The 23,096-nt window shown below is 50.5% G+C and overlaps 11 protein-coding genes across 11 annotated transcripts; 6 read left to right on the top strand and 5 right to left on the bottom strand.

Moving 5' to 3' along the window:
• Positions 1-305: 305 nt before the first annotated feature.
• On the top strand, positions 306-1,778 carry RIB1 (GTP cyclohydrolase II; the record flags this gene model as incomplete). Its single annotated transcript, XM_036774425.1, has 1 exon — positions 306-1,778. The coding sequence occupies one exon, from the start codon at positions 306-308 to the stop codon at positions 1,776-1,778; it is 1,473 nt and encodes a 490-aa protein (XP_036632927.1).
• Positions 1,779-4,397: 2,619 nt separating this feature from the next.
• PC9H_004843 (uncharacterized protein) lies at positions 4,398-6,219 on the top strand (the record flags this gene model as incomplete). The annotated part of the gene is made up of 12 exons (XM_036774424.1): positions 4,398-4,493; positions 4,546-4,807; positions 4,857-4,879; positions 4,934-4,999; positions 5,065-5,237; positions 5,288-5,480; positions 5,553-5,702; positions 5,755-5,817; positions 5,877-5,939; positions 5,991-6,035; positions 6,092-6,117; positions 6,174-6,219. The coding sequence occupies 12 exons, from the start codon at positions 4,398-4,400 to the stop codon at positions 6,217-6,219; spliced, it is 1,206 nt and encodes a 401-aa protein (XP_036632926.1).
• A 576-nt stretch (positions 6,220-6,795) lies between these two features.
• VPS17 (Vacuolar protein sorting-associated protein 17) lies at positions 6,796-9,110 on the top strand (the record flags this gene model as incomplete). The annotated part of the gene is made up of 4 exons (XM_036774423.1): positions 6,796-7,137; positions 7,212-7,653; positions 7,708-8,063; positions 8,121-9,110. 4 exons carry the CDS (start codon positions 6,796-6,798, stop codon positions 9,108-9,110), a joined length of 2,130 nt encoding a protein of 709 aa, XP_036632925.1.
• A 92-nt stretch (positions 9,111-9,202) lies between these two features.
• PC9H_004841 (uncharacterized protein) lies at positions 9,203-10,467 on the bottom strand (the record flags this gene model as incomplete). Its single annotated transcript, XM_036774422.1, has 3 exons — positions 9,203-9,468; positions 9,530-9,956; positions 10,012-10,467. The coding sequence occupies 3 exons, from the start codon at positions 10,465-10,467 to the stop codon at positions 9,203-9,205; spliced, it is 1,149 nt and encodes a 382-aa protein (XP_036632924.1).
• Positions 10,468-10,882: 415 nt separating this feature from the next.
• Positions 10,883-12,248, bottom strand: LEU2 (3-isopropylmalate dehydrogenase; the record flags this gene model as incomplete). The annotated part of the gene is made up of 5 exons (XM_036774421.1): positions 10,883-11,267; positions 11,319-11,859; positions 11,914-12,090; positions 12,146-12,180; positions 12,235-12,248. 5 exons carry the CDS (start codon positions 12,246-12,248, stop codon positions 10,883-10,885), a joined length of 1,152 nt encoding a protein of 383 aa, XP_036632923.1.
• Positions 12,249-12,421: 173 nt separating this feature from the next.
• NOB1 (Nin1 binding protein) lies at positions 12,422-13,989 on the top strand (the record flags this gene model as incomplete). The annotated part of the gene is made up of 4 exons (XM_036774420.1): positions 12,422-12,650; positions 12,706-12,830; positions 12,946-13,451; positions 13,503-13,989. 4 exons carry the CDS (start codon positions 12,422-12,424, stop codon positions 13,987-13,989), a joined length of 1,347 nt encoding a protein of 448 aa, XP_036632922.1.
• A 66-nt stretch (positions 13,990-14,055) lies between these two features.
• On the bottom strand, positions 14,056-14,749 carry ARC18 (subunit of the Arp2/3 complex; the record flags this gene model as incomplete). Its single annotated transcript, XM_036774419.1, has 4 exons — positions 14,056-14,204; positions 14,255-14,542; positions 14,596-14,695; positions 14,744-14,749. The coding sequence occupies 4 exons, from the start codon at positions 14,747-14,749 to the stop codon at positions 14,056-14,058; spliced, it is 543 nt and encodes a 180-aa protein (XP_036632921.1).
• A 143-nt stretch (positions 14,750-14,892) lies between these two features.
• Positions 14,893-17,937, top strand: PC9H_004837 (uncharacterized protein; the record flags this gene model as incomplete). Its single annotated transcript, XM_036774418.1, has 22 exons — positions 14,893-15,001; positions 15,063-15,208; positions 15,257-15,344; positions 15,394-15,547; positions 15,600-15,634; positions 15,688-15,750; positions 15,803-15,875; positions 15,928-15,989; positions 16,042-16,137; positions 16,185-16,195; positions 16,250-16,447; positions 16,535-16,581; positions 16,636-16,699; positions 16,753-16,836; positions 16,892-16,923; positions 16,982-17,011; positions 17,063-17,089; positions 17,138-17,207; positions 17,259-17,392; positions 17,443-17,485; positions 17,544-17,780; positions 17,839-17,937. 22 exons carry the CDS (start codon positions 14,893-14,895, stop codon positions 17,935-17,937), a joined length of 1,902 nt encoding a protein of 633 aa, XP_036632920.1.
• A 324-nt stretch (positions 17,938-18,261) lies between these two features.
• Positions 18,262-20,985, bottom strand: PC9H_004836 (uncharacterized protein; the record flags this gene model as incomplete). Its single annotated transcript, XM_036774417.1, has 5 exons — positions 18,262-18,591; positions 18,643-18,728; positions 18,779-19,025; positions 19,077-19,249; positions 19,308-20,985. The coding sequence occupies 5 exons, from the start codon at positions 20,983-20,985 to the stop codon at positions 18,262-18,264; spliced, it is 2,514 nt and encodes an 837-aa protein (XP_036632919.1).
• A 235-nt stretch (positions 20,986-21,220) lies between these two features.
• Positions 21,221-22,123, top strand: RPC25 (DNA-directed RNA polymerase III subunit rpc25; the record flags this gene model as incomplete). Its single annotated transcript, XM_036774416.1, has 6 exons — positions 21,221-21,244; positions 21,292-21,475; positions 21,524-21,610; positions 21,658-21,721; positions 21,771-21,996; positions 22,043-22,123. The coding sequence occupies 6 exons, from the start codon at positions 21,221-21,223 to the stop codon at positions 22,121-22,123; spliced, it is 666 nt and encodes a 221-aa protein (XP_036632918.1).
• Positions 22,124-22,162: 39 nt separating this feature from the next.
• PSF2 (DNA replication protein psf2) lies at positions 22,163-22,876 on the bottom strand (the record flags this gene model as incomplete). Its single annotated transcript, XM_036774415.1, has 4 exons — positions 22,163-22,385; positions 22,438-22,534; positions 22,590-22,704; positions 22,757-22,876. The coding sequence occupies 4 exons, from the start codon at positions 22,874-22,876 to the stop codon at positions 22,163-22,165; spliced, it is 555 nt and encodes a 184-aa protein (XP_036632917.1).
• Between the last annotated feature and the right edge of the window lie 220 nt (positions 22,877-23,096).

The following is a 23,096-nucleotide window of genomic DNA, read 5'->3' as shown; positions in this document are numbered from 1 at the left end:
TCGTCGTGCTCTTCAGGCGACGCTGCGACGCGACGGTCACTGGGGAAAAGGGATTCAGATTGCCAGGCACATTCCAACCGTAATTATTGGAAATACCTTCCCACGTCCACACGCTGCTTACGTACGCACAGTCCGACCTGCTGACTTGCAGAGTCCGGGTATTTTGGCTTGACAAATCCATGTGAATAGCCGGGGGCTCTACGGCTCATACTTATATTGCGTTCGGTGCACTCGGATTTCGTCTGGTAATCATCTCTGCCTCCGATATTACAGTCTTACAGCCCCCCCTCCTCCACAGACCACAAATGCGCCATCACGGTTCCGAATGTTGTGCATCCGACGATGCCTTGCTCGAGGCGCTCACGGGACCCATTGCACCGTCGCCCAAGTCGGTCTTGGGGAGACGGGACGCCGCACTCGACCCCCTGCTCATCGCGGCAGCATTTGCATCGGGCCCGCATGTCACCAGGAACCACTACCACCACGATTTCTTTCCCGGTGTCATGATGCCACAGGAAGAGGGGGGCATCGACTGGTCGAAATTTACCGGCGACGACGCCGCAGAGAAGGAGGAACGCCGCCGTAGACTAGTGTACGTCAGTCGACAGGCTCCCCGTAGCAAACGACTGCAGCACGAGTCCGATCAGGATGGGAAAGAGAACAACGTCCCATGTGGCAAGACGAACAATCTCCCACTCGCTACTCCAAAAAAGCGCAGGCAATCAGTAGCCGCCGCCACGGGCACGACGAACGAGAGTGAAACCGCCCCGTCGACGTCCGCCATTCCTCCACCTGTCGTTGTGAAATGCATGGCTCGTACCCGTATCCCCACCCCGCATGGCCCAGCATTCCTCCATCTCTACCACAACAATCGCGACAACAAGGAGCACCTTGCCATTGTCATCGACCCAGCGCAACTCACGGACACGGTGTCATCTTCATCAGTGCCCCACATCAGATCCCAGTCACTAGACTCCGTTTGGAGCGACTCCGAAACTGAGATGGATCGGATCACTCGAGGTGCCTTCGTAGGCAAGCTCTCGCCCACGAAATTTAAGGCTGCCCCACCCGTGCCCCAGCGACTCAATACCAACATCCCGAACCACGCGCCGCCGCCCCTCATTCGTATACACTCAGAGTGCTTCACAGGCGAGACAGTCGGCAGCATGCGATGCGACTGTGGCGAGCAGCTAGACGAAGCCATCCGCCTCATTTCGCAGCCGATACCCCTTCCGACATACCCACCTACCCAAATTCCGGGAAGGGGCGCCGTGATCTACCTCCGCCAGGAGGGCCGCGGCATCGGCCTTCTCTCTAAAATTCGCGCGTACAACCTTCAGGACCTCGGTCACGATACGGTCACCGCCAATATCATGCTCGGACATAAAGCGGATGAGCGGGGGTACGAGATTGCTGGCGCGATACTTCGCGACCTCGGGCTGGGCTCGGAGCAGAGCGGGGAGGGCGTGCGCGTTCTGACGAATAATCCCGACAAAATTCAGGCGTTGGCAGATGAAGGCGTCAAAGTTGTCGAGCGCGTGCCGATGATACCTCGGAGCTGGAAAGCCAGAAACCCCAACCTTGCCGTAGTGTCTCCGCACCTTGGCATCGATGGTCTTCCGAAGGATGCTGGCGTTGACAGCTTTGGCAGATCCACTGGAGCGACACTTATTGGCGGCGGCGCGGTGCACGGGGAGGACCTAGACAAATATTTAAGGACGAAAGTGCTAAGAATGGGACATATGTTACCACTCTGGCTAGAAGATCCAGAACTCTGATGTCCATTTATTAATTGTTAAACGTATCTATCTTGGATTGTTGTATCTTACACCTGCTTCGTAATTTTCTTGGGAACAACAGACTTCGACTTTTGAGGTACCCCTAGGGGCTAGGAGCTTTCTCCTGCCATCCAGGAGCCACGCAATTGTAGTTGATGGAATCACACGAATTCCTGCCTGCCATCGTAAATTTCAGTGATAGTTCAAACATTCATGATCCAAATAGTCTATAACTAGCAACTTGTCTATAGCAATGGCTAATGCCCAAGCGAGCAAAGAAGGGGAGAGGGGTAAATTCATCGTCCAGTTGCCGGGTGAATGTGAGGCTAATCGGTTACATTGTACGTAGAGGGTGGGGGGCGAAATAGGGCAATATGGGAAATAGGGACGGTGGGGAAGCTTGGGAAGATGGGGAAGGGTTCGATGTTACGCGGTGAACGGGTCGTGAAAAGGGTTCGTGTGCTTACCACCCGGCTGGCGTAGTGTGGGGGGATAGGGGAATAACGAGAAAGGGTGAGGATGAAGCGAAGGAGACAGCTCATGGTGATGTCCATGTCAGGAGCTTGGTATTCTCCAATGATCAGTGCACGCACATAATTAGTTGAGACTTGCTCCTTGTTAAGAGCCTCCGACCCTGATTACGTTCAAGCAGTTAGACAATTCAGATTGGACTACATCTACACCTTCGAACTGCTTGTCTTTACGGAAAGTTAGGGAGTAGAAGTAAAACGGTTACAATTGGGCCGTGGGGCTCCGTAGATGCATTCACTTCGAAGGAGAAGTAGGCGGTGCCCTTGGCATTAACCTGGCAAGCAAACGTATTGAGGAATACAAGCGCCAGCCAATATCAGCAACAGTAACACGAGAAGCATGGAGGGTGGGGTCCGTGGAGGTTGGCTCTGAGACGCCGTTGTTGACATCCACAGCAGCTGATGATTAGATGTGAACCTCCCAACTTACGTCAATCAAAGCTATAACTGCATAACGATGGACACCCAGTCTCGGTGATGTACGTCTTGATGTTGTTGGGCAGCTGACTAGCAGACTGGATGTTCGCCTCTGGAAAAACACGGCTGTGTCGGTCGCCGCCGAACCATCCGTGGACGCTGGATAACTGAGTTGGACGCGTAGAGCGTAAGCAGGCAAATATAAAAGATAGGGTGAGTAATAACTTCCCGTAATCGACGTTACTCGATACCTTGGCATCCGAGTTACCGGAACGGTCTTGCGAGGCTCTTCGATGCGAGCAGATTTCATGTGTCCTTGTTGTAGCGCACGAGAAATTCCAGACTCTCCAAACGCCGGGAAACATTTCGCCTGGAGGATGGCAGGCGAATAGCCTTGACCTTTGCTACGACCTGACCGTTCTCGAACTATCGGTGTATAGTGACACCACTTGTGTGATAGGAGAGGCATGCCATGGTTGGTCTGTCACAAAGTACCCATTGCGCCAAAAGCTAGATACAATGTTGGCGTGTCAGGTTATGCGAGGCGACGGAGACGAGCTTACAGATTTTGAGTGACTGAGAACCCCGGGGCGTGTGCTAGAGAATCGGTTGTCAGAAAGACGCAAAGATGCTGCTCGTGGTGTTGTACAAGGGGAGAAGATAGTAGGAGGACATCTCAGTTGGCGAATTGATAGAGTTAGACGTGCCGTTGATTAGCTACTGGATTGAAATTCAAATCTTACATACCGTTCCACTTTAAAGCGATATGACAGGCTGACTTAGGTTCGTGTCAAGATGAACCATCATGGAGTAGGCTAATGCCCTACTTGTGTGTTGCAAGCGTTCATATGAGTGATGATTGAGAACCACCCGGCCCGTTTGAAGAAACTGCTTGAGGGATATTACGAATAGCATGTTGGGACTGAGGGATTCCACGGGGTAGCCCGTTTGATGCATTCTAATATTCTTCATCGCGTTGCACGTCGACGGAATTGCCCTCGTCCCTGGACAACTAGCAGCCTGTTGAAGAGATCTAGTCCACGCCTCTGTCTTGAGGTTGATCATCGAGATCGTATCACTCCAAACAACGCAACAAGAAAATATCCCGCGAGCTCGGTAACTCAGTCAGGCCGCTTCTACGCCTATCCCACATTCCTCAAATGTGGCATGAGATGAGGGGATTCCTTGGCATAGAGAGCTATGTTCATTGTTGTTGGTGTGAGGCCTACGAAATAGGATGCGAATGTGGTTCTTTCGCTCCGGAAATGTCAATGGGTGGTATCTCGGTGGAATTTACCGGCCCATTGGAATCCAGTCTGTGGTTGATAACCCAATAAACCAAGCAAACTTTCATTTCTTGGATGGCTTTGCTTCTTGGGGGTTCTCCTGATGGTGAATCACGTGATGGTTCATGCTATTCTTGGGTTTCCTTGTGGGGGCTGGAGTCTGGACACTTGGCACCGAACTGGGACAACGAAACATCCAACCGCTTTCACGATCAATTATTACTCCCCTTCTCTCTTACGACCACCACCATCCTCTCAAACAACTTTCGAGGCGACTCGGGTAGTTGTCTCACATTCTTTTCTCTTTGCCCTCAGCATCAAGTTCGACTAGAACACTACCAATTTGATCCTCGCGGGGACTCTACTTCACGCCCTAAACTCTCAACATGAACCAAAACTATCAGTATGTCAACTCTAGCAGCACTGGGCTAGGTGCTGCAATAGAAAAGAATGCCGCAAGATCCCGGCGGTCGAAGTTGATTGTGCGTTCTTTGACAAGTTCCATCATCAACCAACGCTGAAACGGATCTACAGGTCCTCGCTTCCGTCATCGGCCTCCTTGGAATCATTGGAATTGCCGTCGGCGTTGGCGTCTCTGTCTCACAGAGAAACAAGTCTTCGTCATCCTCTTCATCTTCTTCACCTGGTGGCAGCAGCAACTCCGACAACACCCCGAAACAAACGGATCCTAATGACCCAAGTTCTTTCGTCAAGGATAGCCGATTCCACAAGGCATTCTACGGAATGGCCTATACGCCTGAAGGCTCTTTACTGCCAGACTGTGGCAACTCATTGGGTACGCCCCCTCGCATGTCTGACTGCGGTCTCATTAACCCGTGCTATAGACTCGGTCATCAAGGACATTCAGGTGCGGTCGTAGATCTCCACTGAACGATGGGTTTCTGACTCCGAAGTTCTGTAGATATTGTCGCAACTCACTTCGCGGGTTCGTCTTTACGGCGCTGACTGTAATCAAACTGCGCTCGTGGTGAGTTGTGGCCGCCTCCGGTCCTAATATAGATGTTTGCGGCCGTCTGACCCCGCACTTTTTAGTTGGAGGCCATCAAACAGACCAAAGTCGACATGCAGGTCTACGTAGGGAACTATCCCGTGCCAAACGACGATGGAGTATACACCCGTCAGCGGGATATTATTCGAGATGCAATCACAACCTACGGTACAGACCATATCGCCGGCATCACTGTTGGAAATGAATTTATGTTGAAGTGAGCACTGCCGATATCTAGTAATCTTCCGAATTTACAAATTTACATAGCTACCTCACCTCAAATGGCGCAACCGATCCCAATGGTTCCGTTGGTGCACAAGGTGCTGCGATGCTCGTTCGTTATATCAAGGACACAAGAGACATGCTTGCATCTATGAACCTCCCCAAGACTATTCCAGTCGGCAACTCAGATGCTGGAAGTTTCTTCAGTACTGAGGTATTGAGTAACATCGACTACGGAGTGAGTTACCATACACCATACCCTTTATGCTTGGCTGCTCATGTGCTTGCTTCGCTTTCGTGATCGACTCAGTTATCCAACGTACATGCTTGGTTCGCAAACACAACGGCGAACGACGCAGCCGGATGGGTATCAAACTTCTTCCAAGAGACTAATGTTCAGCCCGCTAGCCTCCTCCCCAACAACCCGAAGATGTATATCGCTGAGACGGGTTGGCCATCGGTGTGTAATCATAATGTTGATTAACGTGGTCGAGGGCTTAAACTTGTCACAGAAATCATCAGATGTCGCGAATGCCAACAACGGCGCCTCAGATGCCTCGGAGGCTAATCTCCAAGTATGTTGCTTTGCTTGTACCTTGTGTAGCGTCTACTGATTGACCCCTGTGATCTTTAGATCTTCCTTGACACTTTCGTGTGTCAGGCTAACGCGAATGGCACTGCTTACTTCTACTTCGAAGTGAGTGCATCTGCAGAACTTGACCCGTATTGTGACTGACGTTTGACCTAGCTTTTCGACGAAGAATGGAAAGACAAGCAGTACGGCGGCGTTGAGGTGGGTCTAAGTTCCTAAGGCGTATCGGATTCCGCTGATGATTTGAACGTATCTAGGGCTGGTGGGGACTTTTCAACAAGGAGTGAGTTGTACTCATTTTGAACGCACCAAATACAAAATAATAACCATACCTCTTAGCCGATCATTGAAGAACATCAAGCTCCCAACATGCACAGCACCATAAGCTATCTCTCCCTCAACCCATCCCCCCATTGACCCCCTACACCACTAAGTAGTATCATGACCCGTTTCCCTGCGTTACACTGAACCCTTCACCATTTCGCCTTCTACATACATTGTAACCCGTTTAGCTACATATTCACCCCGGCTAACAGGACTATAATCTATCCCCCTTCTTCCCCCTTGCTCGCTTTGTTAGGCCATTACTCTAGCTAGCTATGGACTACTTGGATCATGGACCATCATTTATGATATTCTTTTTTGATCCTGCGGAATACGTCTACACTGGACAAGAAAGCACTGTAAGGATGTCACTCAAGCCCATCTCAATCGATTGGCGGGGAATTGTGCGCCTATTCCATATCAACAAATTTCAAATACGACGTAGAATAGGAAAGCAAATCCTCTGGTGTCAACTTGTAGGAATCTTGAGTTGTTCGTCCAGCTTTGTCTTGCCGGCTGACGCCACAGGTCAGGGACCTTTGCTCCCACGATCTGTGGTGTCGCAGTCCATCTCACTCCTCAAACTTTTCTCCTACTACTTGGCTTGCGTGGCTTCTGAAGCTGCCATTATCCGACAATGTTTGACCCTTTGAACTCGACCGCCGCTGTCTTTGGAGGCGACGATCCATCCGACGACGTCCCTGCCTGGCCTACGACACCTCATATTCCCAATTCCCCCATTCCCAACTTACGTCGCGCGGATTCGTCTATACCACCCACCCCCGTCAAGGGCCCAGCGGACGGGCTTTACGGGAAAGAACCTAAGATATATGGACAGCCAGAAGCCGGCCTTATATCGCCTCGGGAGACACTTTCGTCGGATGGGAAGGCTTTTGAGAAGCCAGACCCTTATTTGCGCGTGAGGATAACGGGGTTGGATAGGAACAGGCGAGATATTCTCATCAAACTTGATGCTCAGGTGAGTCCTTCTGTGAAGTGCACGCTTCTGAGACAGCCTCCATTTACGTTTGCATCTGTCTCTCTGACGCGAAGACGAACCTATCGAACTTCACCGGGACTACGTACCGCAATGTGTCGCGGTCATACAGCGAATTTCAGCAGTTTTATGAATCTATCGTCCACAGCAATCCACAGACCATTATTCCTGCATTACCACTCGCGCAGACGTCAGCACCTACAGACGAAGAAGACGACAGGCTCGTGAAGATAATGCTGCAACGGTGGATTACCAGAGTCTGCGAGGACCCGATACTGCTCTACGATGAGGATCTCCGCTCCTTCGTTGAAAGTGATTTTGGATACCAGCCCACTCCACGACCGCGACGTAAGACATCTTCCGGCTTTGGCTTGATGAAGCGCGGAGTGCCGGACGAGGACGAGGAATTACAACGTGCACGCTTCGAGTTGACGAAACTTGAAGGTCAGTTCTTCGAAACAGCTAAAGCCGTCGATAAATTGGCGCTCGCACGGAAATGTATGTATATCAGGTTTGTCTCCCGAAGTCCATTGACCCATCACTTCCGGTTAGCGCTCTCTATCGTACACGCCGAAATGGGTAATAAACTCATCAGTGTTGCAACTACCGAAGCACATCCACCACTAGGAAACGCGCTCCGGAAACTTGGTAGGACGTGGCACAGTCTAGCCGACCTTGATCAAGCTCAGGCAATCAGCGAATGTGTTATTCTTGGAGATTCTCTCGGTTATCAGGGCTTGAATGCACGGTCGGCAAAGGAAACCCTACAACAGAGGACTGGTGTTTTGGAAGAGTATCAGTCTGCCGTCAAGACAACTATATCAAAAAGACGCCATATCGAACGCCTAAAGGCCAGCTCCAATATTCGTCCAGAGCGAGTTGATGAAGCATTGGAGGAAATGGAAGAGGTTTGCCTTATCGTGCATCCAATGTGGTCTCTTTGTTAACAGTTTGGTATCATATAGGCAAACAAGTACGAACAGATCCTTGCGAGACGTGCTGAGGGCATCTCGCAAAACCTTCACAAAGCCTTGCAGACTTACAACCGACACGCAAATGACGATATTACGAGTGCCTTGATCGAGCACGCTCGGTCGTCCATCATGTATGAAAGGCAGCTACTTCGCGAACTGGAAGCATTACGCGTCGACGTGAGCACGGCTGCCGACAAAGCGATGCCCCCCGTGGTGGTGCCGAAACCGACCATCGTTCCTCCACTAGAAGACTACTCCAGACCATCCATGCCCTCGGCACCAGTGGCAGACTCCATTAGAAATACTCTGCCGACACCCCCAAACACGACACAAACCTTCAATAATCGGGGCCCACCCTTCTCATCGTTGCCCCAGTCACAGCCAACGTCGCCTCGGCCTGACTCGATGGTAGCTTCTTCCTCAGGGAAACCATCACCCTCAGCCAGTCATCAAGGATTCACCTCGCCATCGTCATCACAGTTTGCATCCCCTAGTCGCCAACAATTCTTGCCTAGCCCATCCTTTCAATCAGGTCTCCCGCGCCAGTCACTCCCTCAGCCAAGTTCGCCCCTTGCCCCTCAGTCCCCTGGCGCTGGCCCCTCTTCTCCCGCCCCGCAGTATGCTACATACGCCTCTTCCTCCTCCTCCAATGTTCCCCCGTTGGGCGGTCGGTTTGTTGACGGTACCCAGTCCATGTTCATAAAACCCCAATCTGCTGCCCCAGCTCGTCAAACTCCTGCCGGTCCATTGGCCAACGGCGAACCATATGATCCTCTCATTCGTCCCACAACGGCCTCTCCCACAATCCACTCATCACATGGCTTCAATGGAGTCAATGGACACCCCACTTCTCAAGGTGGCCCGCTGGATCCTCTGGGACAGGCCATGCCGAAGCATATGTCTCAGTCAATGCGCATTCAACCCGCTCGACCACGGCTAGACGCCCGCGAAGCCGCTAGCAAACTTGCTAATATGTTCTAAATGACAAATGCTTGTCACGATATGATGGAATACGGTCGTTCTTCCGTTTCCAATTATTACTGTCCCATATTTTCTGTTAGGAATGACATGGACTATTGTATCTGGATCAACGGTGGTCGTGCGGTGTCCCTGTATCCCTTCGTCTGATCAATGATGTGCAGCTTTTCCTGACGACCTCGAACAAAACGCCATCTCCTCGCCTCCTCGGACCAATGGGCATTTTCTTCTAGTCGGAACCTCAACGTCTCGTTTCTTTCTGGGACGAAGTGATACGCGTATAGCTCTATGCTATAAAACGTATTCGGAAGTATGGGCAGGTCTCCCAAGATTGGTACATGCTCAGGGAGATTTGTGAAGCCTATCAAACGTCGTGCTGTTACCGTCCGAAATCGTCAGCGTTTACAACTGCTAGCACTGACCTATGACAGCTCCAGCATCATGCCCCCAATCACCAATTGGGTGGCAGAAAATCTGACCAGTGATATTTTCTGCTTTCATGCGCTCAAGGCTCTTAGTCAAGACCTCGTTCCCCGTGAGCCCTGGACGCATGTAGTCAAGGACAATATCCTGCATGCGATTCGCTTTCTTCACGCCCTTCTTCAATCCCTCAGGTGCATCTTTCTCGCCCTCGGAAGTACGAAGAACGTATGCCATATGTTGTGTGTCTGTATTCAACCCCATGGCCGTTATCCCGAAGTCGATATGCAGCAGATCGCCTTCTTGGATTACATCGTCCGTGCCTTCCCACCCAGGAAATGATTCTGGGACTATGACGGAGATTCTGGGTTGGTTCCAGGTGGTCACATTGAGCCCTTGCATCTTCTCGCGGAACCACCACTGAAGGTCCTGAATATCGTCGTATCAGACATACCAGCTCTACAGACGATCCCATCGTACTTACCACCGTCGTCGTCACGCCAGGCTCAATGACTTTGTGAGAAAACCCCTCTTCCAACATTGCCCAAACGATCTCTTGTAGATCACGGTAGTATTCCAACATTCCATCGACTCTGGTTGCTACATATTCAACGCCCAGCATCGGGACATTCACTAACTGCCCGACCCAAGATTCGAAGATGTTTTCCCGGAGAGCGATCAGCTCCCCGACGTGCAACCCGCTCGCAAAGTTGATGTCGCTGTCCACATTGATTGCAATGCGCTGCATTTGCAAGGTTTCGAGTGTGGTGGTGAGTTCTGGCCACGCCGAACCGGTGTTATCTACCCATTTTATTGGATTGGGCAGCTTTTCGCTCCTCTTGTTGTGGAATAAGATAATAGTACGCCGATGGGCATCGAAGTCGGTAGCATTCTTGATTGACCACCAAATCACGTCCTCAGCATGCTCGCGCTGAGACATCTGAATGCATATGGGTCCGCGAATCAAAGCTCCAGTCTCGAAGAATGCATATTACATACCAGCCAGCCATCAACTCCATACTTGTACAGAAGATTAGGGATATTCCCGATTCTTGCATCCTTCCATTCATCTAGAATTTTGGCCTGCTCGCGTAAATGGAAGGGACTTGTATGTCGCCGGTATGGTGGGGTGGAGCTGTCCAACAATCAGCGGAAGCATACACCCCAGGACAGCGATCTTGGCTAGCACTAGCATTTTTGCACCAAGGAATTCAGCTTCAAGTTAGCCCATTGTCAACCGGGCTGAAGGAGCTCCGCCATGATATTGTCATGAGAGATTTTGAACATATATAATTCCACCGTGGGTGCGTGTGATCATTACAATCGTCTTCTACTTCTCGCTTTATCGTTCCCCATTAGGCTTTCAGTAGGCCTTGCAATACCTCCACGATTTTGTCGCCCATTTCTTTTGTGGACGTCTTGCCTCCTAGATCCGCTGTCCGTAGACCATGACCCCCAGACTCGGTATCGTCGAGGACCTTGCGAACGGCGGTTTCAACATCCGTGGCTTGTTTATCCAGGCCTAATGAGTATCTGAGAAGCATCGCTGCGCTGAGGATGGTGCCTATAGGGTTGGCGATGCCCTTTCCAGCGATATCTGGTGCTGATCCATGGATTGGTTCATAGAGACCAGAAACGGGCTTGAAATTGGGCGAAGACGGTAAAGAGGGTGCGCTGGCCAGAGATGCTGACGGGAGTAGGCCTAATGAACCTGGTATGATACTTGACTGATCTGATAAACTAAAGTACCACAATTAGTATTATACAGAAAAAGAAACGATAGATACATACATGTCTCCGAAAAGGTTCTCAGTCAAGACGATACCGTTTAGCTTCCTTGGGTTAGCGACCATGACCATAGCAGCTGAATCGACCAAATGGTGGTCCAACTTGAGCTGTGGGAATTCGTTCTGTATCGTCTCTGTGACGACCTTCCTCCATAACCGTGAGCTCGCCAGGACATTCGCTTTATCGATTGAGTGTATCTCGAGGGGTGGATCTGCGACAAGGGCGATTTGGGCAGCTACTCGGGTGATGCGCTGAACTTCATGGACACTATATGGCATGGTATCCCAAGCAACATCCTCGTCCGGCGCGACACCAAGCTCCTTGCGTTTGCCGAAGTAGATGCCGCCAATCAGTTCACGGATGACAATGATATCGACCCCCTTGGCGATATGAGACTTGAGCGGCGTGTTTTCCAAGAGTGAATCCGAGGCAAACTTTGCAGGGCGGATATTGGCGTAGACTCCGAGTTCCTTGCGAAGCTGGAGAAGGCCTTGTTCAGGTCTAACTTTAGAATCAACGCCCCACTTAGGGCCACCGATTGATCCTTGTTCCATATTATCAGATTACCGTATACTGATACCATGACAAAGCTACTCACCCATGAGAATAGCATCTGCCTCTTTGCAGGCGGTCAATGTCGAGGCTGGCAAGGCCTCCCCTGTAGCATCAATGGCACAACCGCCGAACAAATGGGTCTCCAGTCTCAGATCAACATCCTGAGAGGCATCCGAGACCGTTTGCAGCACACGAATAGCTTGATCGACTACTTCCGGGCCTGCGATCATCTTTGTTGGTAACTCAGAAGCAGACAATGGGGCGTAGAGGCTCACCAATTCCATCGCCAGGCAGGACAGTAATTCTGAATCTGGGAGCACGCCTGAGTCTTCAAGTGATAAACAGCGTTCTCGAGGGTGCTCACGATTTTTGTGCCATGGGTGAGTACACTCAGGAGGTAAACTCATCTGCCGCCTATTTAATGGCATTTCGATCGGCCGACGAGCCGACGATGTCGATCGCTTCTCGATTTGGCCTATCAGTATAAGCGCCTAATTGATGATCGTACTTTCATTTTTCTCCTGAACGACCGTTCCCAATTTACAAAAGACATGGCGGCAAGTACAAGTCAGAAACCGCGATGCAAGAGTCTCGTCCTCGATGCCGGACCTTTACTTTCGTTATCCCCTCTTCGCGGCGTTGCGGAAACGTACTTCACGACGCCTCAGGTTCTTGCTGAGTTGAAAGATCCTCGGGCGAGGGAACATTTCCAACGCTTGGGATTGAGCGCGGGAGTCAAGGTTGAAGTGAGACAGCCTGATGCTACGAGTATGACTCAAGGTATGATTAAATGGCGGTTATAAGGCTCCGCGACCATATTGCTGACGAGAAATAGTCATTCAGTGGGCTAAGAAGACGGGAGACTACTCAGTTCTGTCACATACCGATCTTGGTGTAATAGCCTTGACCCATAGCCTGGCTGAGAAGGAAAAATCTCTGGCTGCGAACGCACAAAGGCAGGTCTTATGCTGGATCACCGTTGAATAATGCTTAAAAGGTCCTTTAGTACAGCTCTCCAAGTGCCGATCAACCAATTCCAGAGAGCCAAACAGAAGAAAGTACACCTCCATTCCAGGATGAAGGCGCCATAGACGTCTCAGAACAACTCCAGGATCTCTCTATCGATGACTCTGAGACCAATGCGTCGCAATCCGACCAACCTGAACATGCTGGGGGTAATGACGACGTTCCAGCCCAGGAAGACCTTGAACCACTGGACGTCGAATTGCAGCCCGTTGAAAGTGAAGCATTGGGGGATAAGATACCTCCGATCACCTCGACAGACGATGCCAACGAACCAATATTCGATGACCCATCCGATTCGGACGACGGCGAAGGAGAGTGGATCACACCCGTGAATGTTGCACTGCACAAGTCCAGAGCTCTCCACCTTCTCCCCGACGAAGACAAGAAGACAGGAAAAGGGCGCAAACAAGAGGAGACGGTCGCTGTTGGATGCATGACTGCAGATTTCGCGATGCAAAATGTGATCCTCCAGATGGGTCTCAGTCTGGTCGGTGTAGAGGGAAAGCGCATCCAACGGGTGAAGAACTGGGTGCTGCGATGCCATGCGTGTTTCAAGTGAGATTTTGGTATCTCAAACAAGGCTCCGTTTAACCAATCGATAAATAGGATCTGCAAAGACTCGTCACGGCAGTTTTGCCCGTCCTGCGGGAATCCGACCTTGCTACGTGCTTCCGTCACTATCGCGGCACCCAACGCGGCTTCTGATGCGCCGGTAATGCAAGTCCATCTCAAATCCAACTTTCAGTACAAAATACGCGGTACGAAGTTCTCGATACCGGCTCCAAAACCTGGATCAGCAAAGAAAGGCACTGGTGAAGGCTTGATACTTCGCGAAGATCAGACTGAATACGTTAGGGCCAAGCAGCGGGCAGATAACAAGAGGGAACGAGAGAACAGGAAGTTGACAAAGGGAATATTCGACAAGGGCAATGGAGCTGGCGTCGCCGCGGTCGGAAGTTGGATGGATCCAGACTGGGTACCAGAGATCTTGAGCGTAGGAACTGGCGGGAAGGGGAGATCGATAAAGGGCAGCAATGACATGCCGACAATAGGTTATGGTAAGAAGAATCCTAACCAAGTGCGAAAAAAGTAGTTTGTTCCTCCCAATCATGTTTGTCCTAATGCCAGATGTTGTACGCATAGAGGGTATGGTAATGCACTACGAGCCCAAACTTCTATTCATGAATCGCCTCTTTTGGAACGACATCCACCATTTGCTGGGCTTCCCTGTGCCATCAGCGTACAGTCGTTCCACCAATCGTGCAGCTAGTTCCTGGCGGACTTGTGTAAGATATTGCCGCAAGTAGTCTATCAGCATGGTCAGTATATATAACACATCTCTAATGAGAGTAGCGAACCTGCATCAGCTCTACTTGCAGGCGGGGCGTAATGTGCATTGAGTGGAAATCCAGCGTCGCCAGGAATCGAGAAATTGTCCACCGAGAGCGTATTGAGTATCTTTCCTGCTTCTATCTGCGTCGGCACCGTGCGCGCACTTCCGATCTTTGCGAGACAGTCCGATATGTATAGAATGAGGATGATCAAGATACGGTCGGCTGGGCCTTTGATCTCGAAATTTCGAAACAGAGAGTTGGCGCGGAAGAGGTCTATGGTCTCATCAAGAATGTCCGCGCGCTCTGGGTCGGCTGGTTTCGAAGTCAACTGCCCATTGTTGACGGTGGAAGCGACGGTATCTCACCTAGGGGCGCTGGTCCTCGAATACGCGTTTTGATTGGGAGAATCGCAACGTTGCCGACCTGGCGGGTGTCGGGCTCTTCGTTGAGCGAAGAATGATATGCCTAGGATGCGTGTCAGCTCATCGTCGCCGCCGATGTCGAGCTACTCACTGGCATCGTGTGTGGTAGTGGTAAAGCGCTGCGGTCGCTTTGCCCATGTTTTGAGGAGGCTTACGTAACATGACATCAGGGACCAGTATGGTCATTTCAAGTCGCGTCGGAACTGTACGTCCGGTGAATCCTCTTCGTCCGCAATCACCATGTCGGGCATCACAGAAAATGGGGTGCGCTCCGTGCCCATCGACCAGGAGGATACGACCTCGTTGTTGTCCGTAAAATCGGTACAGCCGTCGCCAGACACAATGACTAGTGAGTAATAAGTCTCCTTGTCGCTGTGAAGAATGTGGAACGCTGAAAATCGAGGGTTTAGAACTGGTAAAGCGCCTTCGCGCACTGACTCTGACTTTACTGCCCGTTGAGGCCGACGCAGAGTCCCTCAATAGTCCGACAAGTCGAATAATTACCCCTCAGGTCATCGCAGCCTATATCATGGCTGGTGGCGACTTTGTCGAAGCAGTACGCGTCTTGAGTCGAATTGAGTTCAGTGCTAACTGTATCACCTAGTTGCCATACTGCCTCTTACGTGCCCAGGCGGAATTCATGTGGGACGCCAACCACAACGCTGCAGACTACGGCGAAAACTACGGCCGAGGTAGGTCGTGTGCACCCGTCTATTGTTCGGTTTACCGACAGAGCAACAGCTGTTGCATGTGAAGTCCTCGCACGAAGGATAGTCCACAGAGCCGCACCTGACAGACTGTATTCAATTATGTCGACTCGATATTGCCATCGTCAGGTCGATGGAGATGAAAGTGGGATGTCTAGTGCCCTTGAACTTGCCATCGATTCGCAGTGGTAAGGGTCGATAGCCAATGATCCGATGCATTCAAACCATAGTATTTTGCAGCTTTATTTTCCTCTCCTCGAGCGAGGCACAGGACGGTAAGTAGAAGGTCCAATATTTTCCTTATGATTATTGAAACTTGACGCCTTAGTGGTAATTTCCCTATGGAGAGGGGACTGGGTGCAAAGAGAGAACGGACATCATGATATCGACTGTATTGTACTTTTGCCCTCGTTATACGGTGACATGCTCACCCTACATGATAGATGTGCCTTACCAGGACGCTGGGGATGGCAGGTTCTGGAGTCATTTAGACCCTGCCCGTCTTTCTGTACCTCGGTACGCGATTTGAGGCCTGCGGTATCTCTCCATCTAACTCTTCTTTGAACAGGTATCAAAATATGTTCCGCATCTGTGTCTGGATTTCCTTCCTTGTCGTATACTCTCAAGCAGGTGAGATAAGCTTACTCAGTCGGTTGGGTATTCGCTTACTTGAGGGTACTAGTGCGAGAGCCACTGGAACGGCTGGGCAATACCCACCAGGGACTCGATGAATGGGAAGTGGTCCTGTATATCATGGCACTCGCGTTCTCTATCGAAGGTGGGCTTATATCCTTTCAGCTTACTCGGTATTGACGCGATCCCTAGATGCCCTCAAGGTACGCATTGTCAATCTTCAGTGAAGATGTATACTGACATGCAGAATACCGAAGTTCTTCAAACTCCTCCGTTTCGCAAATTGGAGGGCATTTACCTACTGGAATGCTGTATCCTTTCTCACTGACTCCTTGCTCCTTGCTTCTTTCATCTTGCGAATTGTCAGTCTGGGGAGCAAGGATGATGAGTATACGAAGCAAATGATGATCAAAAGTTTCCAAGTGCTGAGTTTTGTCTCGCCCTTGATATGGTATGTTCTCTAAATCTCCTTGCATTCTTTGCGCTAACGTGCTTGAACTTTTCAGGACGAGTAAGTTTCTAGATTCGACAAGTTGTGGCAGCTACTTATGAGCATTGTAGAGATTATTACAGTATTTGATGGGTATAAGTAAGTCCTTGCCATTCCAGTTTTCGTTCGACTCGGGGGCTCATGCTTCGCTAGATATATTGGAACTATGCAGATCTGTGTGGCGCGTATGTTAAGGGAGTCAGGCATATTCTTCGCGGTCAGTACTCATTCGAGCTCTGTTTATACGTATGTCTGAATTATGTTCCGAAGTTGCTCTCTGTACTTGGCATTGGGTTCGCACAAGGCCTATACGCTCTGGATGCTGCGGACGGTGCTATTGAAGATCCTAGTGCAGTAAGTGTCTCGGTCTTAATTCAATGAGCATCCAGCTGAACGGTCTATTGGATAGGTTGCGAGGATGTTGATACAAGCACTTCTTCAGCAAGTGCAACTTCCATCGCTACGCTTCTACGCATACTGACTTCTTTCTGGCCCACAGATCTCCTGATTATGATAGATTTACCGGAAGGTATGTCATATTATATCATCGCCCTCTGGACCTTCTGACCATACCTATCAGCCCGGCAGGACTCATACTCTACTACCTGTAGGAAAAATCATGCCCCCTCTGACTTAATCTGAAGTAGTTACCTAGATGGAACGTTGCTACGGCAGTAATCCTCCTCAATGTATTGATTTCCTTGTTCTCATCTGCCTACTCGGATGTAAGTGCCCTTTACTGAGATCGCTATCCGCATCATTGACTCGTGGCATAGGTCGTTGAGGATGCTGAAGCCCAATACCTTGCCTTCTTTGCATCAAAAACAATTGGGATGATCAGGGCTCCAGACTCATTCGTTTATCCCGCGCCATTCAACTTGATTGAAGTATTCTTCGTCGCCCCGTTCGAGTGCGTCATATGTAGCTCTCCCTGTATCCCCCCGTTGACATCTAATGCAGGATCTTGCCCAAATTCCGCCTTGGAAGGGAAGCATATGCGACGGTATGTAATGCACATACTAGCATCTCTGTGCACATCCCTAAGGAAGGCATGGCTCTAGCTCAATCGCGTCGTCATGTCCACAATATTCATTATCCCGCTTACATGCATTGCCCTCTATGAGTCTACAAGGGATTCCAACAAAGGCCACTGGGTAGATAATTGGTTCCGGGGAGACAATGAGGGCTCGCAGGATAGCCCGTCGAACAGAGATCCGACAGTCAATGATGACAATGGGCTACAGATCAGCAAGGTTCCGTTCACGGAGCTGATCAAGGTGTTCCCTGTTGTTACACAGGTGTGCTGCTTTTTGCTGTTACTTTGCGATGAAGTTAAGGTACTGACGGGGTTGATAGTCGAGTGAAAGCGCTGTCGTGGGACAGATTCAAGAGGTTAAGCAGCAGTTGGCTGCCCTGATGGCAAAGCTCGACCAAATTCAAGCCTCCGCCAGCTGAAAAAAAAAGATCAACTTAAAGCAGACAATATATTTTGCCGAGCCGCATTCCGTCTCTGTCCTATACATGTATCATTGCGGATGTTTTTGAAAGTATACGTCTGTCCATCTATGTAGGTTTGTGTACCTGTCTCACATGTTGGATATTTCGAACAACTGGTTCAATGTACGGTCGTTTTACTCATGCATAACTCTGGGAATGCTCTTCATGAGGATAGCTCAGTTACGGGAGACAATGGTTATCAATACAAAAACGTCCTGCAATTCTAAATGCGAATATATGATATGAACAAATCTCGATGAATATGATGGTATCAGTGCTATGCTATCGAATGGGGTCGACCCATCCGTGTTTAACACCGTACTCGAGCAGCTCGCCCGCGCACGATGGACCGAGTAGTTCGGGTGCACTGGCAGGGGCTTGCGTTTTCCTGCGAGCTTTAGTCTTGCTCTTCTTTGAAGACGCAACGACGGAGGCTACCGACTTGCCCAAATATTTCTCGACCCCAACCATTATCTCATAACAATCCCGTTCCGTGAACTCGGTTTGAGGCGAAGGGGCAACGGATAGTCGTTTGTTGTCTTTGTCTTTGCGTGTTGGAGGCGGTCGGAGTTTCTTGGAGCGCATGAGCTTCAAAACGAGATAGTGCAACCACTTAAGCATCGTCAGTATGCTTGCATACATTGTACGTCCTAATGATCTTACCATCACGTTGGTCAGTGGTCTGAAATCCTCCCAAGCATCACCATTGTGCTCTCGCATCAGTCGATAGATATCAAACTGGTAATCGCCTGTCGAATCGACCATTATATGGGCCTGATCCAAGGATGAAAAAACGCACCTTCTCCCATGAAAACCTCCTCGTCGAAGGGGGTCCAGTGCACTAACTCTCCACCAGCTCCATCACCCGCGTCCATCCTGGACAGCCCCAGATCAATGAGCGTGACCTTGACCCCATGCTGCTGGTCGTCCATCTTCATCTTTGGACCAACATGTTTCTGGTTCTGATTCCGTGTGCCAAGGGGAAGAGCGTACGGCGCAGTACACGTATTCTTCACCAAAATCTGTCCCCAATGGAGATCACGGTGCTACTCTGCTTGTCAAAATCGGACAGCGCTATACATTCTAATTGTGCATACCTCGAAGGAAACAAGTTGCTCAGCGTGCGATAATGTTTTCGCAACTTGCCAGAATACACTGGAAGCTTGTCGCCATCCTGTTTTCGTGGGTGTTGTAAACGTATAAGCCTCTAAGTCGGGGCCGCCATTCGGTAGAACGATGATAGCATAGACTTGGGAAACCATGAACGTATCTGATTTCCCTTGGGTCAGTTCTGATAGCCTGATCCAAGGCAGATCGAGTCGCCGTACCTGGTCTCACACTTTCTGAGCCATTCTGCTCGAGATATTCATCCCATAAGTCAAGCAGTAGTTCAGGATACCTGCCTCTGACAATATAGGTCTTCAGAAGTTCTACAAACCCTTCACTAACTGAACCCATCGCGCGGGTCACAATCATCTCCTTCAGAACATCATTCGCGTCACTGGGCGGTGGACCATCGACATCGTCGGCTCCCTCACTCAGAACAGCGCGTTCATCGCGTAGTGGGATGATCTTCAGCACTACATCGCCTATTCCAAAGACTTCCGAAAAGCTAGCTTCACCGATTTTCTTGAATTTGACTTCTGATGTCTTAGTCCGAACGACGGGATCCATAGGGAAGGCCTCGATAAAAGCGGAGAACTCGTACGGTCCTGTATTTTCCTGTTGGCATTCACGAAGTAGTGGCATCAAATATTCCGGGTATTCCGGGCGGGGTGGTTCAGTTTGCATTGACGGATCTGTTCCATCGCCAATGTCCAGGCTAGCGAATTCAGCAGAGAGATCGAAGTCGCTAAGCTCGCATGGAGAGGGTGGAGACGGAGGCTCGTGGAATCGGAATCCATGTTTCTTCCGTATTGGCGTCAAAGGACGTGGCTTGAGAATCGGCGATGGGTTGTACGAAGGGAGACTACGGGAAGGGGGAGAAGAGGGAGTGGTGAATTTGGTGCCGTATGGCCGAAATGGCAGGACTGTCTCCGTTGGGTGATTTGAGTCCCTTCGAGAGGCATCGACCGGAGGAGGGTCATGAAACTCCGGAATCCCGTCGTCAAACGGGACAACCTCATTGGACGACGATGAGGATGCTTCATCCTCCGAAATGATGCGGGCAACCTTGACTCGGCGGGTTCGGGTCTTGGGTACGGTAATAGGACTATCGGCCTCGCTATCGCTTGCCAGCCAACTAACAACTGGGAGAGTCGGTCTTGGAGCTGGCTTGGATTTCTGTGCAGGACTATCTGCCTCACTATCACTTACCAGCCAGCTCATAACCGGTGGGCTTCGCTCTGGGGCGGGGCGGGGTTTCTGCGCTCTACTTCTGCGTTGACTCGAGGTATCCTCCTTTGGTCGCGTGTTGGCTTTGGTGCCCAGGGGAATCACGGCAGCGTTCGATCCGGAGACCCTGCGCTCCTTGCTTACAGTCTTGCCTTCTTTGTCAAGGACAGTAATATTTATGTCTACGCATGGAGGAGCTGGACTTGTGAGAGCAAGGGGTTTACCTAGGGCCGTATGGGCCATAGATTTTCTGGTCGATTTAGCGGGCTTCACCGGCGAGTTAATTAGATTTATGGGATATGGCGATAGAGGAGCTCTGAGGGTCGCCTTCTTCGTCGCAGGACTCGCGTGGATTAGCTTCTTCGCCGGGGAAGGTTCCTTCGGCGCACATTCCTCGAACCTAAGCTGAGCTGCCCTCGCCCGTTTCTTCACATTTGGCGGTGATAAGATTGGTGATAATCTCTTCTTCCGCTTCATGACCACAAACTTCGGGGAAGCGGGCTTCACAGGCGGCTCCTCTCGTTTCCTCATCTTGGAAACCACGGGCGCCCATTGCGGAGGTGGTAGATCGTCAAATATGCTCGCGTGTTTCCTATCTTTGTCATCGGTGGGCACGATCCGCTGGTTGCGCCTTCCATACGATACAACTTGTTTCGTTCGTGCTCCAAGCATGTAGATCAGGACAACCAGCAGCGCTAGCGCTGCCCAGGAACTTGGTATAGTGACGGAAATGATAGGCTGTACTGAATTTCTGGTGAGTTTGTGCGGCGGCAACAATTGCAGCTACTCACGAAGACGGTTGTGGTTCAACCGTCGTGCTCGTTGTGGCAGGACAGAGCGCGTTCTGTCACGTGATGGATCTCCTTAATGGCACGTTACCGAGATTTCAGACTATCTTCCGTCCATAATGTTCGAAATAACTATCTTGAAGGTGATTTACTGGCTGAGACGATGTCCTGAATCTAACGTATACTGCAGGATACTATACCCATACATCCGTCAGATTTTGGGCTTCCCCCAGAACAGGCACTCATCGCAGAGCTCAACAAAAAATACGCCAATCGCGTCTTGCACGGCGTAGGACTGTGCGTGTGCACCTTCGATATCACAGAGGCCGGGGAGGGGAAGGTACGGTATGGTGACGGCTTTCTATGGTACAAAGGTGATTACATTTATTCTCTATCATACCTACTGCCAGGAGCGTCTATAGTTATCTTTCGGATGGTTGTATTCCGTCCGTTTCCCTCTGAAATTATCCTCGCAAAGGTCAAGTCAGTTGATGCAGAGGGGATGCGATGTATGTTCGTCTAAAATACACTGATTACCCCGTTCATTCATTTGTAGTGACACTTGGGTTCTTCGACGACGTCTACGTGCCGTCCGCGTACCTTCCAGCACCTTCAGCATTGTGTGTTTCCTGCTTCTTCCCTGCTTTCTATTCTTATTGTCCATTGTAGTGACATAAGTCGAAGGCAGCACTTCTGGGTGCCGCCAGGGGACGAGGAAGACCCCCCTAACCTTCTGGACGTAGAAGAGGACAGGAGGATGTATATTGAGGCAGGGGATCAAGTCCGAGTACGTGTAGAATCGGATGAATTCTACGACGACGAGCCTGGCCCTCCGAAGGCTACTGAAGGCGTCACCGTACAAGCTATTCCACGGCGATCACCATATAGCATCATAGTGAGTTCCTGACCAACAGCTGAGCAATTCTAACTGCTTCGAAAAGTGTTCCATGAGCGAGCAGGGTCTTGGGCCTGCAGCTTGGTGGCCATCAGACGATGGCGACGAGGAAATGGACGATGGTTGACAGTATGTATACAATACAACAAGATCTACAAATACATCATTATTCCTGCGGTTGCGTTGTCCGCTGGAGCTGTGTAAAGATGCCCATCGAACGAATGAAGAACGGCCGAATCTCGTTGATTTCCATGGAGCACAGATTAGGCAAACTGAGTTCGCTGTGGTCGAGCTGCTGGAGACCCTCCCTACTCTTCGCTTGCCTGGCTTCTCGGAGATCCTTGAGTACCAGTCGCAGTTTATCCGAGTTAGGTATATCATCAGAGGCCCTGCAAACGCCATTGAATACAACATCAAGGAAAGAGGTGGCCGTGCCCTTACGCGTCAAGTAATAGTCTCGAGATCTCCGCGAAGCGAAACGGTAGATCACTGAACTCGGGGAGGGTCGTCTCACGGGTCAGACGATCCTGCAGATAGTCTACGGATTGATTGAGGATAAAGAACGGTGTTCTCCGTTTCCCCAAGTAACTTACCGATATTCAGCCACTCTGGGGCAACTATATGGCACTTCTTCTTCAGCTTCAGGTTCAGTGCCATCCAAAGCGGTATTTTGCTTTTCATCGGCGGGCGTAACGGCCCAAATTCGCCCTGGATTGCCCCAGGTGAGAGAAGGACGCGCCGATATCTATGGCCAGTATACCGATATAAAGACAGTCTTCTCCATTGCAATGAGGGGGATCACTTCGACGAGTTCTTGGGAAGCTATCATTTCGAGTTCTTCAGGAATAACAGACGTCCTCAGCGATTGAGGCAGCGACATCGCGTCGTAGTTCCAGAGAGCCTAGTAAGGTGGCTGAAGACAAGACGCGACTTTATATAGGCGTCTAATGCAACCTCTTCTTTGCATTCTTACCACCATGTTCCCTCGATGTTCCCTATCGTTCTTACAGCAGAGAATTGCCGTCACAGAGCAAATAACTCGAGTGCCAGCCCCCCTAGCTCAACGCGGGCAAGAGCTTGGTGCTCTCCGCTTGTCTGGT

The sequence above is a fragment of the Pleurotus ostreatus genome (genome assembly GCF_014466165.1).
Source record: "Pleurotus ostreatus strain PC9 chromosome Unknown scaffold_3, whole genome shotgun sequence".
Classification (NCBI taxonomy): Eukaryota; Fungi; Basidiomycota; class Agaricomycetes; order Agaricales; family Pleurotaceae; genus Pleurotus; species Pleurotus ostreatus.
The sequence above is the reverse complement of the archived record's forward strand: the minus strand, read 5'-3'. Positions and strand labels throughout refer to the sequence as shown.